This window comes from Athene cunicularia, assembly GCF_003259725.1.
Source record: "Athene cunicularia isolate RWA chromosome 17 unlocalized genomic scaffold, athCun1 chr17_part1, whole genome shotgun sequence".
NCBI classification, from domain to species: domain Eukaryota; kingdom Metazoa; phylum Chordata; class Aves; order Strigiformes; family Strigidae; genus Athene; species Athene cunicularia.
The window spans coordinates 2,620,577-2,638,895 of NW_020799122.1; the positions used below are offsets into that span (position 1 = coordinate 2,620,577).

Below are 18,319 nucleotides of genomic sequence, written 5' to 3' on the forward strand. Positions count from 1 at the left end.
CACTCCCAGAGCGGGGCCGCTCCTGCTGCTACGCCGTCTCCTTTCCCGCCCTCCTTCAGGGCGGGGGCTGGCGCAGCTGCGGATCCGGGAGCCCCCGGCAGCGTTCCCCTCCTGACAGGCTCGGTTTTCTCTCTGTCCCGCCCAGGGAGCAGGTCTCCGCCTGTGTTTCCGTCCTGGAGAGGCTCCTGCAGGCCCTGGACCCGGTCTATATCATCCAGAACCTCAGAGAAGAGCTTCAGAAGGGGCTTTTTCACCCCGACGACTCCGTGAAAATCCTCACCATATCTCAGGTACGGCGTTTTCCTCCAGGAGGAGGGGACAGGGCTCCGTCTGGAGCCAGGCTGAGTTAGTTCTAATCTACTACTGTTGTTTCATGTCCTAATTTGTGACAGAAGCGCTACACTCAGTGTTTTCAGCAGAAGTTGTGCTCTTAACCACTCATGCAATTTTGGATAAATATTGTGCAATGTGTTAGTATATAATGCTTTATGATGTGTCTGTTAAATGTAGCGAATAAAACTATGTCTTGACAGAAATAACTTGCTGGCAGCAGGTGGCATAGGAATTAAGTGCAGCAACATTTTGATATTCAGGGTACTTTTAACATTGTGAAAACAGTGAAGAGGACTAGGCTGGAGTAACTTGACACTTGTTGCATTAATTTAAATAGAATCGTGAAACAATCTAGTTTGGAATGGACTTGAGAGGTTTCACATTCAGCCCGCAGCTAAAAGCAGGACAGCTTGCAGCAGGCTGTGCAGGGTATTGTCCAGCTGATTTTTGAGTATCTCCAAAAAAGTTGATTCTGTCTGGATGGCTGTTCCAGTGCCTGAATGTCCTTATAGTGGAAAAAGTTCAGTTAATATTATCTTCCACAATTATTTGGTCATGTCTTTAGGTTGGGAGGATTGTTGAAAATTCAGATGCTGTTACAGAAATTATCAACAGTCCTGAACTATTACGGCAAATAATAAATTGCATTGGTGGAGAGAAAATCGCAGTGGCTAAAGAGGTAAGCATTGCTTTTTTTTTTTTTTTTTCCTTTCCTCTAGGAATGGGCACAGACACTGCACAAAACACCTTTTCTTTTGTGTCTGAGATGACAGCCTCCCCTCTTCTTTGAAGAAAAGGGAACTTATGTTACTTACATTGCAACAGATAGCTGTTGTCTCCCAGTAGCTGTTAATGCCAAAGTGAATTTGTAGATCTGAATTTAATGTCAGAGACTTGGATCACAGTAACCATAACTAGCTTTTGTCAACAATACAGTAATGCTCATTGAAAAGTGAATGACAGCTGAAATTTTAGATGTGTAACTTGATTTAATATGATAGTAAAGAACAGTAAAATTAACTCAGATCGTCTTGGATTTTCTTCTTTTTGTGTTTTACTTGTAATAACTTATTCTTTTCTTTCTAGGCCATCAAATCTCTCTCAAGAATAGCACAGACACAAGATGGCTTAGAGGCTTTATTTGTGAGCAGTTTGTTGAGTGACTTGAAAAATGTCATGGCAACAAATGATATCGTTCGATACAGAGTATATGAGGTAGGGATGGGATCAACGGTTGCGTTTGAATGACATGATGCTGCAGTTCTCTGGGACTGTAGTTCTGATTTACAATCCGGATTTTATGGTTGGCTTTTAAATTAGTACCCATTACTGCTATACAACCTTTTCTTCATGTCTATGTTTTGTTAAGACTACAAAGGAATAGGAAGAGTACAGCAGTGTTGGCCCTCAAATAATATCATAACTTCCCATAGTTTATGGTACAAAAGTGTGTATTACTGTTTACCTCTTATTTTTCTAACTTGTGCCTAGGGAATTGGAAGGGCTACACAGAGTTACCAAAGATACAATAAAATGTTTGCTTCTCTGAAAGTAAAATAGCTGCTGTAGTCTCTTAACCTTTGGATGGGAAGTGCTGTTGAAACTTTTGTATGGGGGGGAAGAGACCAAGAGAGAGATGCCAAATGTGTCAGCTTAGATAGGAGAAAAACGCAGTTTAGCCATTGTAAAACTTAATGGGAAACTGTGAATAGAAATCAAATGCATGTGCTGTAAACTTGGAACTCCTTAGGAACTTGTTTTAGGCAAACATTTAGGTTCATTATGAAAACATAATGAAATTTTATATTTAGTATATATAGGGTTAGTCAGCGTTGTAAGATGTATTTGGCTGTTACTGTGAATTGTTATCATTATAATGTTTTTATAAACCAGCCTTTTCTTTCTTGTGCTTTTATTTAGTTAATTGTTGAGATTTCTTCAGTGTCAGCAGATTCGCTAAATTACTGTGCAAACAGTGGACTAATATCAGAGTTAATTGGAGAGCTGACAGGAGATGATGTGCTGGTCAGGTATGTTGGTAGTGAGTTTGCCGATGAGATTTCCCCTGTTGCTGAAACTCTGATGTTCAGTCTTAAAATAACACTCTTTAAACACATTTGTGCAAGTTTCTCCTTAAACTCTTTTTGGGAAAACACTACCTGCTGCTTCTTAAACAGCCTTGAGTGTAAAACCCTGTGTACTTAAATTTGAGAACCAAGGTGAATTTTCCCCAATATGCTGTGATAATTGGAATGCTGGGTTGCAACAAAACCACTTTAGAATTCTTTCGACAGTGCACCTGGACGAAGACAGCTGAGTAAACTTGGAGGAGTGTTGGACAGTTGGGGTAGTTTGGTATTTGGGTTTCTTTGTTTGGATTTTGTCTTAAGGGTAGAAAACCTGTTTTTTTTCTTAATCACTGAATACTTCAAAAATCCCATCTGAAATAGGCCCAAATAACTGTTTGTCTGTTACAGAGCTGCGTGTATAGAGATGGTGACAACCCTGGCCCATACTCCACATGGGCGTCAGTATCTTGCCCAGCAAGGAATCATCGATAAAATTTCAAACATCATCGTTGGTGCAGAGTCTGATCCTTTCTCAGGCTTCTATTTACCAGGTTATATCATGCATTTCTTGTTTCCAGTGTTCACAGCTTGCTTTTATTAGTGAGTGAGTTAAATGGAGAGGACTGTTCAGCCTCTGTTTTGAAAACGCACGTGAATTTTTGTATATTAGAATGTGTATGTTGAATGTATACAAAAAATGCTGAAGGACAGCCTAACACGTGAATAATATTAACAGTAGTAGTGCAGGTAGGATCTGGAGAGGCTGTATTATATGTTTGAAGTTTGGGTTAGTGTAGCCTTTTTTTGCTTTATGAACTCAAGAAGGCAGCTTAGATCATAAATGAAGTAACTTCCAAAACAGTGCCTTGTTCCTTAGTTTTGTCTTTATTCTGATTCCTTTCACAGATAATATTCAGTCTTGATAACACTAGTTTAGCAGTGAAACAATCTTACATAGATGTATGTTTAATTTTGAGATGTATGTTTAATTTTGACGTTTTTTAAAGTTATTGTTCTTTTTTTTTTTTTTTTTTTTTAATCTTGTTCTCTCAGGTTTTGTTAAATTTTTTGGAAATCTGGCTGTTGTAGACAGTCCACAGCAGATCTGCGAACGTTATCCTGTCTTCATGGAAAAAGTCTTTGAGATGGCAGAAAGTCACGATCCGACCATGATTGGAGTGGCTGTGGACACGCTGGGAATCCTGGGATCAAATGTGGAAGGCAAACAGGTTTTACAGAAAACGAGTCAGTATCTTTTTTTTTTTAATCAAACTTTCTCAGTATGTCCTACTATACAAGAGTGAATTGGTTTGGTGTAATAGAGGAATTGGACAGTGTATTTATCTAATAATAATCAAGGGTGTCTGAATAGCTGTGCTGGTGCAGATAAGGTGGTTTTTAACTCTCTTGCTGGCCGTGGCAGTGTGAAATGCCTGGCAGCTAGAATACTGATACCACAAGTGAGATTCAATTTATTCTTTTCTAGTGAGCTGCATGATATGAATCATCAGTAATTGGGTTATTTTAGATTCCTCTGTTTCTACTGATGTCAAGACCTTCTCGCCAGCATTAGGAAAATGAATTATTGTGTAATGATGCTTTCTGTAAAGATTGCATTGTTTCTCTTAATATGAAACCGTTCAGAGTATCCAAAGTAGGAGCTAGACTTCTGGCTGCTAGTTCAAACTTTGCTTTTTAAGTATTGTCAGATAGCTGTTGGAGAATTGTAGGATGGGATTGAAGATTTCTAATTACAAGTGTATGAGGGTCCACACTTCCCAAGATAACTCAGTTATCCGTGACGCATAACTTCCTTTTTGGAAATGTTTGGGTAGCGTGGAGAATTAACCTAAAAGCTTTGGCTTTGTCTATCTTGGGTCCACGTGAAGCAAAGAGAATCTTACGCTGCTTTTATTACAGTAGATCAGGAAATTGCCTTTCTCAGGTTTAACGTACAACACCTTCTACCAGTTAATGTAGAATAATGTGACTGACGGGTAACCCTGTGTTCCTGTAGTGGTGTGCCTCAATTAATTAAAAGCACTTTTGTTTTTATTTTCGAAGGAAGTCGATTTCAAAATCTGCTAAACAGAATTGGGCATCAGGCAAAGAATGCCCCCACAGAGTTACGACTTCGATGCTTGGATGCGATTGCATCTCTTCTTTACTTGCCTGTAAGTTTGTGGCGTGGCTTGTTGTCTCTTTTCCCTTTTAAATCTACAAGAATGAAATTATTGTACATCTGACTAATTGCGTGAAGCATCTGGCTTAGGTAGAAGTGGCAGCTTTCTAGTATTCCGATTCATTAACTTCACTATATCAGGGAATTTCAAAACAGTGATTTGCTTAAATTTTATTTGTAGGAATCCAGATGTTCTGAAATCTGTTTATAAAACATGAAATCAAGACAGCATTGGCAAGGGAATGAGAGTAAATAATGTTCTTGTGCTTTAAAGGGATGGTGGCAAACGATCCCGTGATCTGGTTTTAATAGTGTAGCTCTAAATGAGCAAGTAAGGCGTTTTCATTTGTTTTGCACTTACCTCATGTATCAAGACCGATTTATTTAAATCTGTCCTCCAAACTAAATGCAATACAGAATGCCATTTCTTCATTCATGAAAATAAGTTGAAAATTTAAACTATTTTAACTTTATCTGCCGGTGGTTTGTTTTAAGTAACTTCCTTAACTGTTGAACAGATACTCAAAACTTGAAAGCTTTTTGTGATCCTAATCAAACTCTCTTTTTTTTGTCCGTGATGCGTGTAGCCCGAGCAGCAGACAGAAGACCTTTTAAGAATGACTGAGTCATGGTTCACATCCCTGTCTAGCCAACCCTTGGAGCTCTTCAGGAGCATCAGTACCCAGCCATTCCCAGATCTCCACTGTGGGGCCCTACGGGTATTTACTGTAAGTGCTTTTTGTTTTGAAAGATAATACAGTGAATTGTATTGCTGGTCAGTCTCAGATTTTTATTTTTTTTTTTAAGTGAATGCCACAAACTTACTGAAGCGGTGAGAAATAAGGCCTTTTGCATTGTCCTCCAATTGCATTCACCATTTAAATAATGCAGCAGACGTGTCATGTCTGTAATACTTTTTTTTTTTTTATAAATTGGAGGGGGGGGTTAGCAACAGCCACGCTCTAGGGTGCTGCTTCAGTATCAGAGGCACTGCTGTGATAATTCACTTGAAACTTTAAAGATAAGCCCTTCACTTAATACAGCTCAGTGCTTTACAGGCTTTGTTTTCCAGTGTTAAACCCTGCTGCTTGATTTGAGTGGTGATTTTGTCACTACTGTGTAGAATGAATATCCCATTCTATTTTTTCTGTTCTTTTGACTGTTTGCGTGACAACCTACTGTGTAACTGTTGTTTTGGTTTTTAAAATGAGGTGTTTCCCCTCCCCCTTCTCTTGCCTTCATGTTTATAGGCTATTGCAAATCAACCGTGGGCCCAGAAGTTGATGCTTGACAGTCCAGGGTTTGTGGAATACGTTGTAGACAGATCTGTGGAGCCTGACAAAGCTTCGAAGGATGCCAAATACGAACTGGTTAAAGCCCTTGTAAACTCTAAAACTATCGCGGAAATCTTTGGAAATCAGTATTACTTGAGGCTTAGGGCTTACCTGCGTGAAGGCCCTTACTATGTGAAGGCAGTTTCTACTACAGCTGTGGAAGGAGTGGAATAATGTCTTTGTGCTGGTTCCTCTTCTTGCAAACCATGTTATTGAAATAGGTGTTAAAAGATAAAAGGTGTAAAGATTTCCCCCCACGGGAGTCTCTTTGGATTGTCTCTAAAGGAACATGAAGCACTTTTGAATCTATTTGAAATGAGAGTCACGAGAGCAAATCAAAATCTGTAGGGCACAGCGTAATTTCTCATAGAATGTCATGGCAGAAGTTCTCTGTGTGCTGTTGTGAGACAAGTAACCAAGGTAAGCACTCAAGTCAACTGCTGGCTGTGTCTTATTTTGCAGGTATTATCAGTGTTTAGTTAAACTGTTCTTGGGGTTGGAGTTCCTATTGTGTTTTCTCAGTAGATCACAGTTCAATCAAAACAAAAAAACAACAAAAAAACCAGACACCAAAACACCTTGAGGTTTGTAACCTCAGATGCTGCCATAGTTTCTCTCTCTTTTTAAAATTTTTTTTTATATCTGCTGAAGTTGGCATTTGCATGGCACATACTCTTTTAGTCAGTCATATTGTCAGAAGCCCTGTTGGCAAGAATAAGCTAGTAACATTCTGTCCACATGAGGGAGTACGAACTGGATTCTCTTCTGTTTTCAACTTGCTGGATGTAAGTCTTGCTTGAATAAATAATCCTAAATATTGTTTACATTTTATGCTGAGGATGAAAAAAAAAAGCGCTTTTAGCCCTTTTAAAAACAAATGAATGCACGCTGCAGTGAATAAAACCATATTGGGAGCTTTGTCTCCCGTGTTGACTGCAACTTCGTGTGGCAGCTCGGTTTACTTGCTCAAAAGGAGCATGAGCTATAGCACTACAAGTCTACTTCGGAACCAAATCTTAAATTGTTTATGCTATTTTTTAACAGATAAATTTTTTTAATTTTAAGTGTTATTTAAAAAAAAAAAAGTATGATTTTAGTTTGCCTGAATTAGAATGAAAGGGGTAAGAACATAAAGCTTTCATGTTTAAGGGCATGAACTGGATTGGGAGGATGGAAATGTAGCACCTTGCCAAGTTGTGTATCTTCTTGGGAAGGTGGTCAGCGAGCTGCAGGTGCAAGACTAGCTGGACACCCTGGTGATGTATCTTTGCCCATAAACAGAGACCAATTTATATAAAAGGTTTATATTACTTTTGTTGAGGATGTAAGAAACAAATCTGAGGAACAGCTTTGGGGGACCATAATAAAACGTGAAATTTCTACTTTTGGGGCTTATTTTAGTAACGTGTCGGGTATCTATGGAAAGTACTTGCCTTGTGTCCCCACTCTGCCAAGTGAAGCAGGACGATCAAGTCACACAGTAACTCTCTTCTTGCTTGTAGTAGCTCTGAGCTGCAGCAGAGGTGGTGATACTGCCTGCCAGAAATTGCTGGCAAGGTGTCAGAGCGGGCTCAGGGGAGCTGAGGAAGATCCCTTAATGTTTAATGAGCTGTCTGAATGCAGGTGATCCACCTTGCTGCTTACGATCTAATGTGTACTAAAGTTGTCATCTGCATTATACTGCCGCTGCTGCTTTCATCCTAAGTGTGTCTAATAAACATCTGCTAGTGGAAATGCAGTACACAGCGTCTCATTTTTCAGAGGAGAGAAGCTTTGTGAACCCTGCATCCAGAAAAAAACCCCATAAAATCGCTAAAAAGGAAACGAAAAAAAAGAGTATAGAAGTCCTTAGTTTGTGCTTGTATCGGGCAGTTCAGCTTTGTTATTTTAGGTGGCTTTGTGTGCTGGTGGCTCTGTATGAGCCGAATACTAAAATCTCAGTAAAAGAAATCAATATAGAAACCTTTTCTGCAATTCATGAGTCTCTTCCATGTGTGTTTTCAGCTGTTGCTTTTGAAGGCTACTCTGTGTGCTAAGTCTTTAGCATCTGCTTTGCATGGTACGTTTGCCAAATGCAATATTTTAGAATACACAGAGATGCCAAACAAGGGGATTTTTTTTTTTTTTAATATATGCACATATGCTTTATTTTGTTGAGCTTTGAGCTCAACATTCCCATTAATTGATCAAACGCTTACCCTTTATTATTCACATGTAGTTCTCTACCCATCCTGTGTTGCCGTATGGCTTACATGTTGCTGCTGGTGTATCTTAAATACCACGGGGAAAATGTGAGTGTGTTGTCCCTGTCCTCCCCCTCTAAAGTAACAGGTGGAGACAATTGAAGAAAAAACAGAAATGGAATGAGAATTGAGGTAACATGCTAAACTTGATGAATTTGGTTTAAAAAAAGGACCCAACCAACCAAAAAACCCTGCCACCCCAAACCAAAACTCATCCTTTGACCTTGATTAACAAGCAGTGTAACTTGGTACTTCAAGAATTGAGGCTCCTTTGGGGCACAGCTGGAATTCCTCCCGTCACGGCAGGAAGAGTAGAAGGGCCCCTCAGAGGTACCTGTGGCTGTCACAGAGCGGCCCAGCTCCTCTTCCTCCTGCTGGCAGAGCTGGTGTGGAAGAACTCACCCAGAGGCCGTGGGCATAGCGGGGGGGTTGTGTTCTGCGACTGGTTCCTCATTTGGGGGATTTTTTACACTTTGGGTAAGGTCGGGTGTTGCCGGTGTGCTGGTGAGTTTGTTGTGACTTCACCGCTCCGGCGTCCTGTCACGGCAGCGTGCTGCTTGTGTCCGTGTTCCTCAGATGCCAGGACTGATGGAAGTACAGGATTCTGGATCGGGTAAGTTGGATTTCTTGCCCAGCTCTCCCCGGGCTGTTTACCTAAGCACTTCCCGTGACAGGTCAACGTCTCGTGCGGTTTCACCGGTGCTGTAAAACGGGCTGCTCAGAAGTTGTGCCTTTTTGTGGACTTTCAGTAGATTTCCCTTCGTTTGCGAATACTTTGTAGGCAGGTGATGCCTCACAGATGAAAAATGCAGAAGGAGTTTTGGCATAAGGTAGAGGACTTCTAAAGCTGGATACAGTTTCTTGGAATACTTTTTATTTTTTCCTTGTATGCATGTAGGTGCTTACACAGCTAGAGTTCTCTTGCTACTGTAACACACTGAGAATTCAGTTGCTGGTGGAGGGAAGAGAGCTAACAGATGGTTATTACTGAATGTTAACAGGATAAAGCGGCTGGTAAAAGAAAATTCAGACTTTCTTCACAAAAGTTAAATCTTAATCAACAAAATGAAGAACCTCATTTTTTATTCTATCTAAGTTAAACTGTTTGAACTTATCGATATAGGTCAAAACCTTGCAGGACACCAGGCTGTAGTAAGTTTCCAGTAATGAGCAATCTTTACCATCGCTTGTCTCCTTCCAGTCTTTAAATAACTCATCCTCCTCCATGTTGGAAGAGGTGAAAATGAATTTATAGCAGCATCGATTGTAGCTGATGTGCTTCTCCCCAGAAAATCGAGAGCTGTGAATGGGACTGATGCCAGCTTTTTTAGCACAGATTCCAACAAAGACATCGGGGGGCACTGAAACAGGCACCTCCTTGGCAGCCACGTACACCTTGCGAGCGACATCCTGGGACACGACGAACGCGCTCCCATCGCAGTAATCGGGGTAAAACTCCTCTGAGTATTGGTGGATGGGAACAAAGCCGGGGCTTTCGGGGTCTCTGTCAGGCACTCCCTGATGAACAACCCTCCCGCTGTAAATGTCCTCTAGCTGTGTTAAGCTAAGCAAGTATCCAGCCAGGCTTGGAATACCGACAAACGTGTCTTCCTTTGCTTTAAGAATGTACCTTGCACGGGGACAGAAAGTCACTGTCCACTCCAGGCTCATCAACATCTTCTGTGTCTGCGTCTCGGGAGAATCAATGAAGCTGCCTTCAATAATGTCTCTGTACTTTTCAGACTCTTCATCGATCTCCAGCTGGGTGCTTACTGAAGCTGGCTTTCCTAAAGCAAACAGAGTAAGGACAGCATAACCTCTGATGTCTGTCACGTTGCCCCATGTCTGCCTGATCACGTTGCGCCTTGTTCTGTTTTCTGGGCTACTGCAGACAAGAACGAGCAAAAATATCTCTTGATCAGGGCATGTTGCTGCGCTGCTGACAGTGTGGGAGAGATTGGCCTTTAGAGGATCTGTATCTAGCTTCCTGGCCCTCTCCCTGATTTCGAGCGTCTTTGCATCGGTGTAAGAAAGAGGTAATGACCGCAGGAAATATTCCTCCAGTAAATCTGCTCCAAAAAGCAGCATGTGGAAAAGCAAGACATTAAAGAGAATGAAGCACCACTGGTGAGTCCGGAGCCTGCAGAGTGTCAGCTGGGGAAGAGAAGACCCAGACACTGAATTCTCTTGCTACTAAAAAAACCCCTTCATTTTCTAATATATTAATGCAAAACAATCACAACTTTTATACCGTGGTCTCTTTGTATTACCAGTGTAAGGCTGTCTTCCTAGAGACCAAAGCAACCCTACTGCTTGTGGCACAGGGAGATCCTGAGCTGAGGACATTACTGTAGCTCAGAAGGCTCCTTTCTGTGCACCCATACAAGGAAATACTGAAGAATAACTCACTATTAATATTTTTCTGACTGTTTTTAACTTGCTAGTGGAGGCCTGAGCTCCTAATGAGGATGTGTCATGTTTATGTATCCTCAAGGGAGAGCCTTTGGTGCTTGGCCTGACATGGCCAAAGGAAAGCTGGCAGGGTAAGAAGCTGAAGGGGAAGATGTTGTTATCCCCGCTGCCCTGGAGGGAACAGGGGTGCTGGCCCCCCTGCTGTGGCTGAGCAAGGAGCCAGAGCACTTACCTGCATGGCGGTGGGGTTCTCCCCGCGGCAGGGTCTGCGTTGGTGGCAGTTTCTCCCTGGCAGAGGCTTACAGGGCAGCGTTGGGATCTGGGTCTGCAGGATCCAGTTACGGTCCAGTACCCAGAGACTACAGCTTCCACCTCACCTGCCTGCCGGGAGGAAAGATGATCCCAGGGAACGATCATGTTGCAGCTGCATAAAAAAAACAAGCAAAACTCTAGCCTTTCCCTTTATTCATTCCTGACGCTTAGGGTTGGGTGTCTGAGAAATAAAGTGAAACAACCGCTAGAGCTCGCTCGGTAAAAGGGGTCCCCTGGTGCTGTCGTGAATCTGCGCTAGGTCTGCCAGTCTGTTGCTGGTTTTCTGGGCTTTTGTTTTCTTTTACAGCTGTGCCTTCTTGGTGTTGGTTCCCTGGTCCCCTGGCAGTTGGCCCCTGCGCTGAGCGCTCTGCATCTCCCAGGATGGAGGTTTGGTGCGTGAATTTGTGGGTTTGCCTTGTGGGGGGCGTCCCTCTGGATGTGAAGGATGCCCTAAGGCTGTGGGCACTGCTGGGCCAGGCTGTCTCTGTGGGAGAGGGGCACAAAGAGGCGTTTCCCTGTGCTGGGGTTGCAGCTGTGGGAGCTGTGACCCCGCTCCAGGCGAGGCACCTCGCTTTGCTTGCTTGTTTATTCCCAGAGCCAAGGAAGTACAGGGTATTGTGTAGTACCAGGCATGTTTTCAGCAAGCCCCTGGGAGCAGGGCACGAAGGAGGGGCTGCGCAGGGGGAGCTGACGGTGCTCAGCCCCGGAGCCCATGGCCAGGAGGCTGGGGATGTTTTCAGGTGTCCCCTGCCTCTCGCCCCTCCAGCATCCCTTTACTGAAGCGAGGCTGTGAACTGTAACAGGCTGTGTTGGATGGTCTCATGTCCACACAACGTCACCCCGGGGTTTGAAATGACCATATGGATTTGTGCTTTAGTGGTTGTGTGTCCTGGTGAAGAGCTGCGGTGATCTACCCCTGGCCAGGCTCCTGCCTTTGGTGGTGGCCTTGGCTACACCGGAGTCTCCACGTGTTAATGTTGGCCCAGCCGCCGCCTGCGCTGGAGCTGATGGGGCTGGGGAGCCGTGGGGGACTGGAAGTGCTGGGGAGGGAAGTGCCAAAGACACCACAAACAGGATGGAGGTGTCAGCAGGGGGGAGAGTTAGGTTTGGCAGCAGGTCTGTGAGCTGTGGGGCCCATGGAGCACCGAGGGGGGAGAGGGGCTTGCGGGTCCCCAGCAGCCCCCTGGGGAGGGCAGGTGGAGGGGGCAGGTGATGGCAGTGATGCTGTTTGATGGGCAAATTGTGGCAGGAGGTGTCAGCCTTCACCAGCACAAGCATGGGAATTCCATCCTCTGTGTCAGAGCAGACATTGTGATTTTTTATTTTATTTTTTTTTTTTAAATTTTGAAAAGATTTCTCATAGCTAATGGTTCATTTCTATTACTGCATCCTTGGGTGAAAAGATGCAAGGAGAATGCAGTGTTGCTGTGATTTGCTTAGCTGTGTGCCTTGCAAGGATGTGTTCTGACCACTGTAGTCCTCCCTGAAGCATCTTTAGGGGAGCCTGGATCAGCCAGAAGTTCCAGAAGTTCCAGGAAGGTGGAGAAGAGCTTTGATTTCTGGTTTGGGGTGACTGAGAGTTAAAACCCCAGCTCTTGCTGAGCCCCTCTGCTCTCCCAGCACCTGCCCTTAGGTCTGTGGCAGGATTGGGAAATCTGCATTGATGTAGGGTGCAGCTGAAATTACAGAAGGAGCCAGGTCCCCAAAATGTGGTCACAGCTTGGAAGCGCATCACATCCCTCTCAAAGACAGCCCAAACACACAGCATGTGTGTCCCGATGTGGACCATGGCTTTAGGCTCTCCAAAACCGGGAAAAACTCTTTCCACAGAGCTCGTGTGTCAGCTGGGCTACAGCTTCATCTGGACCAGCTGCCCAATCGTTGGAATCTTTGCAGAAGTTGGGTTTTGAAGCTTGGCAAGCTGTCAGCAAGGGAAGTGTCAGTTAAATGCGTTCTCTGAAATAAAAAGCTAATAAGGAAATATTTTTCATGTATAATAATATAGCACTCTAGCCCCAGATACCCATTCTGGGAAAAAATTTTCTCCTTTGAAGATGCTCCGTCTCCAACTAAACCATTTAATAAGCAAATAAATACGAGCATTTGAAACCACTTCCATTAAAAATATTGGCTTTTCCAATTGTGCGTTTTTAGAATAATAATAATAACACCCACATGTGTATCATCCCTGTTGCAATTAGGCCCAGCGTGGTGCTTGCAGTCCTTCTGAAGTCATTTCTTTAGCACTGCTTTGTGGTGGCAGCAGGAACTTCAAAAGGTCCCCGATATCACGTATCTGAGATTAACGCTCCAACTGCAGCCGGGACACGGGCACCTCTCCGATGGGGGGGGTTTGTTTATCTGAAGAGCTTGGCTGAGTCCCACTGCGAGAAAGCTGAGGAGCAGAAAGGAAGAGTCTGCTGAAGGCTAAAATAACTGGTCTGGGAGTGCCACAAACCCCTCGGCTCCAGGGAGTTTGCCTGGGGGTGATCCCTCCGTTGCCTTTAAAACCCAGACTACGGGCAAATGGAACGCGCAGCAGCTTAGGTGTGACCTTATCTCACTTTGCAGATGGGTAAAGTCAAACACATTCGGGGAAAAACCTCACTCCCAGTGAGATCCAAGAGCTTCCAGAAGAAGAGTGAATTCAGGACGCTGCAGTGGCCAAAGTCAGGTCAGTCTGGGGAAAGGAGAGCTGCTCCTCCAGCTGCACTTCGGCCCTGAAAAATCTTGGCCTAAATCAGGGAAACAACTGGGAAAGCAGGTTTCCCTGAGCCGCAGAGCTATAATTTGCTTTATATAAGATGTTTTCACATTTTTGTTAAAATTTTATGTCCAGTCAAACCTTATTAGAGGAGCAGGTAGGTACTGATAACGCTGGAGACAACTTGACCTACGGTATGGACAGTGAGTGTTTAGACTGCAGAATGTTTGGGGTTCGGGTTGGACTTTTTTTTGAAGAGGACAGGGCCCCGAACCCCACGATACCCAAAGATAAAAGCAGAGATGCCCGCGGAGGGGTGGGAGCTGCTGTTGAGCAGGACAGACCCGGGACATGGCGCAGTGAGTTGCAGGGGAGCAGCTGTGCTTGCAGCTTCTTAAAATGCCTCTTAAAGTCTCCTGGCTTCGCTCCCAACGCTGTGAACGTTTGGAAGAGGGGAGCAGAGCCCGGCTTGTTTCAGTTCTGCTTGACTCCATTTCGTGAAAAGGCGAAGGCTTTGGGTGATGAACCGTTCTTAGGTGAAGGGCTGCGTGAACAGGTGGGGGGTTTATTGGGGAAAACTGGTGAAAATTGGGTTTTTTTTTTTATACAATTATAAAAGCTGGAGTTCTGCCTGCCCCCGATGTCCCTGTGCTGTCCTTCCCTGCAGGGTGGACACCCCCCTCTGTCCCCACCACGGTCCCCCTGCTCCCAGGCTCTTCCCAAAAGCTGGGTTGATTCCCACGGGCAGGCTCAAACCTTTGCTCCAGAGCTGTGCCAGACCCTGACCGCCCAGCCCGCCTGTAGGCAGATGGTTTTTCTCACCCAGCCGCCTCTTTCCACGAGGATTCCCTATGCCCTCGCCTAGCTGCTTGTCTTATCTTAAAGGTCAGGGATGATCCCTGTCAAAAAACCTCTGGCAGCCCCGCCGGGATGCTCCTGGGAGCCCAAAGCACTCCCAGGTGTCCAAAACGTTTTAGACCCTGCCCAGAGGGTCCCCTCTGTTTACAACCTGCCCTCTGCAGTGTTCCGCCAGCACGCACACACACACACAGGGTAGCGTGAGGGGCTGGGGAGGGACCTGTCTGGTTTTTTAATAACAGCATCGGTTGCAATAAATAGAGACGATCGTTTTGGTCTTAGTCACCTAATAGCAATGTTTTTGCCTAAAGATATGATTCAGCTCTTGCAGGCAGTTCTTCACCTTAAGCTCTCCATGAGGCTTGGGAGATGATGGCAGAGAAGGCTCTCTAGGAGTTACACAGTGTACACTTCTTTTGTTTTTTTGATATTTTTTTTTTTTTTTATATTTAACATCCCTTTGGTTGTTAAACTCAAGTAGAGGACTTGTAGCAAACTCAAAAACAAGCTGACAAACCAGGGTGTGACACAGCAGACAAATACCTGAGCTGCTCCTGGTGCACGAATGAGGATGTCTGTCTTTCCCATTGAATGGCGCCGGTGACAAGGTTAAAAACACGTTTTTATAGCCAAGTTCCTAGCACTCGTTTTTTCTTTGCATGCATCAGTCTGGGAGTTACAGAGCTCTGTCTTTTTTCTATGGGTGTGTTTGATTATGACTTCTTGAGTTTAATGACAGGTTTGACAACTAACTACCGCTATATTCCTTGATAAAGACAGCTGAAACCCTCCGTGCATCCTGCGAGTGCTGCGTTCAGCCTCAGGAATACCGAGCTCAACGTAAGCTCAACGGAGAGAGCATGAGCTTGTGAAAAACGTTGAGTTGTGAGGTCACAGGCCTCCAGCCCCTGCGCTGAGCTGGTTCCTGAGAGGTGATCTCCCTGCCAAGACGTCAACTTGACAGAGAAGTTGCCTGCTTTGCGGCGGACTAGAAGTTTTCCCCTTGTGGTTAATTTTCAGTGGGCCGTGCAGGTTACTTCGCCTTGCCCTGTCATTCCCTGTAGTTAAACGCAGGCTGAATTTGTGCCTGGAAAATCTAGATTTCACATGAAATTCATTGGACACACACACAGCAGTTGAAGCGTTTGAGTCTTGAATTGAGCTCGGCTTTGAGTAAATGCTGTCCATGCTTTGACAATATTTGCAGCTGGGAGCAGATTGGGTGTTGCTGTGCCTGACTCCACGGCCTCTCTGTAGCTGCAGCGATGCTGGGCAGCAAGCTGGGGCGTTTCTTCTGGGGAGCTCCTTGCCCTGGGGTTGATGTGGTGCCTCTGCGTGTGTGTGTGTGTGTGAGGTACCCAAAAAGCTGTGAAGGGAAACAGGAGCTGAGTGCAGGCCCTGGGGCTCATGCAACGCCCCAGCCTGCCCTCTCTGGGTCCCACGGCGCTGGATGGATCCAGCTGTGCTCCAGCTGCACGGACCTGGGGGTGCCCCAGGGATGGGGAGGAGGCTGCAGCCCCCTCAGCTGTGGCCAAGGCTCCCACCAGTGGGGCTGTCCCCCATCACCCTCCTGGCACGGCGTTATCGGGGAGCTCAGCAGGACGAGGACACCCGCCGACACGGATCCTCAGGGCCCTGGAGCACCGCAGCGTGCTGGACTCGGGTAACGTGTTCCTCAGAAGATGACTTTCTCTCCCTCTTGCCTCTGACTCATCCCACTGTTGCCTCCCACTGATTTATTTCTTGCTCTCCCAGACACAGACACAGTAGAGTTGAGTCTCCGCAGCCCCGTGTCAGGCCCCTCCTCAGGGCAGATGGGGCCACGATCTGCCGGGGGTGGCCCTGCTTCCCCTGCGCTCGCCCTCGGGGGGGGTCACAGAGTTGGGGTTTGCCTTTCCCCAGAGCCCTGTGTGAGCCCCCTGAGCTTCTCCCCAATCCTGGCTCTGCTGTGGGCATCGTGTGTGCACGCACACAGCACACGGCCGTGCAAATGGCCCTCGGCATCCCTGGCCGTGCCCGTTCCCTGGCACACTGCACACCCTGCGGGGGGCAGGCAGCCCCCCGGGACGTGATCCCTTGCTCTGGGGTGTGTGGGGGAATGCTGGGGTGCTGAAGGGGGTCCCCAGCAGAGCCACGGGGGTGAGAGAGTTGAGAGGAGGAGGAAACACAGTGTTGCAGTAGGTACATGAAATCCTGATTAATTTTACTTTTTGTTAATAAGACAGCTGTTGAGAAATGAAGGCTTGTGGCATCAATGGCATTTTGGGGAGTGCTGCAGCTGAAGGCAGGGAGGACCGCCTCAGCCAGACCCATGCCCCTGCGATGCTGAGCAGGGCCTTTGCCAGCAGTGCTGTCCGGCCTCCCCCCTGCCTCCTCCCTTGGCTTTGGGAGCGCAGGATGGGTGTGACAGCCCCGAGGCAGGTACCCCCAGCACCCTGCCCGGCCCCTGTGGCATCTCTGGGGCTGAGGGGCCAAGCACCTGCAATGGTTAAAGATGATGCTAAATCGTGGCAGCTGGGAAGAAAAAGGCAGTGCTGGCTGTGACCCAAAAGACCTAAAAGAGTTTCCAAAGGGAAGTGAATTTTACCAGGAGTGATCTTGGAAGAGGAGAGGGGAAGGGCAGCATCTCTGGTGGGTGCTCAGGTGAGCTGGTGGAGAGTGTGAAGAGAGCCCCTCAAATTACCCAAAGGCTGGAGAAAATGCCTTGGGGAGGAGAGAGAGCTCTTGGCTTTTCGTGAAGAAGAGGAAGAGGTGTTTTGTGTTGCAATATGATTTCATGGGGAGAAAATGCAGGATGAAAGCAGACTCTTGATGTAGTGGGAAGAGGCAGGCTTTGCCGCAGCTGGAAACTGCAGTCAGACAAATCCTCGTTAGGAGGAGGGATGTGGCTGACTAACGAGCCAGGTGATGTGTGGGGAAGCCACAGGAAAGAAGTGCCAAGGCGGGGAGATGTGGTGATCTCAGCAGCTCCAGCTGTGTCCCTGGATGTCCCTGGGGCTGCCCAGGGACACGATGCCACTGCCTCCACGTGCTGGGCCAGGGACGGGAGGATCAGATCAGCCCCCGCAGGCTCTGGCACAGCCAGTTCCCTCTGACAGGGAGAGTGTGAAACTGGCTTGCCTGGCGCTGTGAGGGAGTCAAAACCCAACACGGACGCTGGCCTGAATGTCCACCGTTCCCAAAGACACCCAGGTCCCAAATACATCCAACCCTCTGGGCTCCTACCTCGAGTTTAGGTCAAAATCAGTTGCCGCTCTGCCGAAGGGCAGAGGAAGAACAGGGAAGCTCAGCCCCGGGGCTGACACTGCTCCCACGTCAGTGTAAATGAACCCCCATCCCTTCCTTGTTCTGTTTTACAACACGCACTACGCCCTGAAATACTTTCTGGAGCTAAGTAAGAGTGGGGCAAGAAAAAAATAACCAGTGGCGAAGGAAGGGAAGTATTTTGCTTTCTATGCTGTTAGCTACAGGTTGTAAAGTGGTTTGTTACGGAGGATCGTGTTGTGTCTGTTCAGAGGGAGACGAAGTAAAGGTGGCGAGTTCCGCAGAGCAGCGGAACCGTGCTGGACCAGGGAGCAGCCCCCGGGAGGACAAGGGCTCTCCTTTCTCCGTAGGATCCCACCCAGCGCCATCACTGCAACAGCTTGTCCCTGTGCCCAGGGGGCCAGCCCGCTGCCTCAGCACCCCCCCCGATCCGCAGCGTACCCGGGGAGGTGCTGGTGCCCTTCCAGACACAGCTCCACGGGCCGGTCCCTCCCCAGGTGGGACCAGGCCCAGCTCACCGCTGGAGCTGCAGCATTTGGGTGGGGATGTTCTTTTCTTCTGGCTCTTTCTCTTTCATTTTTCATTTCTTTTTTTTTTTTTTTTTTTTT

General features: G+C 46.4%; 2 protein-coding genes across 2 annotated transcripts in view; one reads left to right on the plus strand and one right to left on the minus strand.

Moving 5' to 3' along the window:
• The window catches only part of PSMD5 (proteasome 26S subunit, non-ATPase 5), a 6,872-nt gene extending 375 nt beyond the window's left edge, over positions 1-6,497 (plus strand). The window contains exons 2-10 of the mRNA XM_026860645.1: positions 146-290; positions 899-1,012; positions 1,420-1,548; positions 2,254-2,363; positions 2,811-2,953; positions 3,456-3,647; positions 4,467-4,576; positions 5,172-5,312; positions 5,835-6,497. Coding sequence (XP_026716446.1) covers positions 146-290; positions 899-1,012; positions 1,420-1,548; positions 2,254-2,363; positions 2,811-2,953; positions 3,456-3,647; positions 4,467-4,576; positions 5,172-5,312; positions 5,835-6,092 — 1,342 coding nt within the window. The 3' untranslated portion in view covers positions 6,093-6,497. The remainder of the gene's footprint in view (positions 1-145; positions 291-898; positions 1,013-1,419; positions 1,549-2,253; positions 2,364-2,810; positions 2,954-3,455; positions 3,648-4,466; positions 4,577-5,171; positions 5,313-5,834) is intronic.
• Positions 6,498-8,059: 1,562 nt separating this feature from the next.
• On the minus strand, positions 8,060-10,958 carry LOC113486465 (putative UDP-GlcNAc:betaGal beta-1,3-N-acetylglucosaminyltransferase LOC100288842). Its single transcript, XM_026860416.1, has 2 exons — positions 10,806-10,958; positions 8,060-10,315 (listed from the first exon to the last, which is right to left on the minus strand). The coding sequence occupies exons 1-2, from the start codon at positions 10,809-10,811 to the stop codon at positions 9,215-9,217; spliced, it is 1,107 nt and encodes a 368-aa protein (XP_026716217.1). The 5' UTR covers positions 10,812-10,958; the 3' UTR covers positions 8,060-9,214.
• Positions 10,959-18,319: the final 7,361 nt, after the last annotated feature.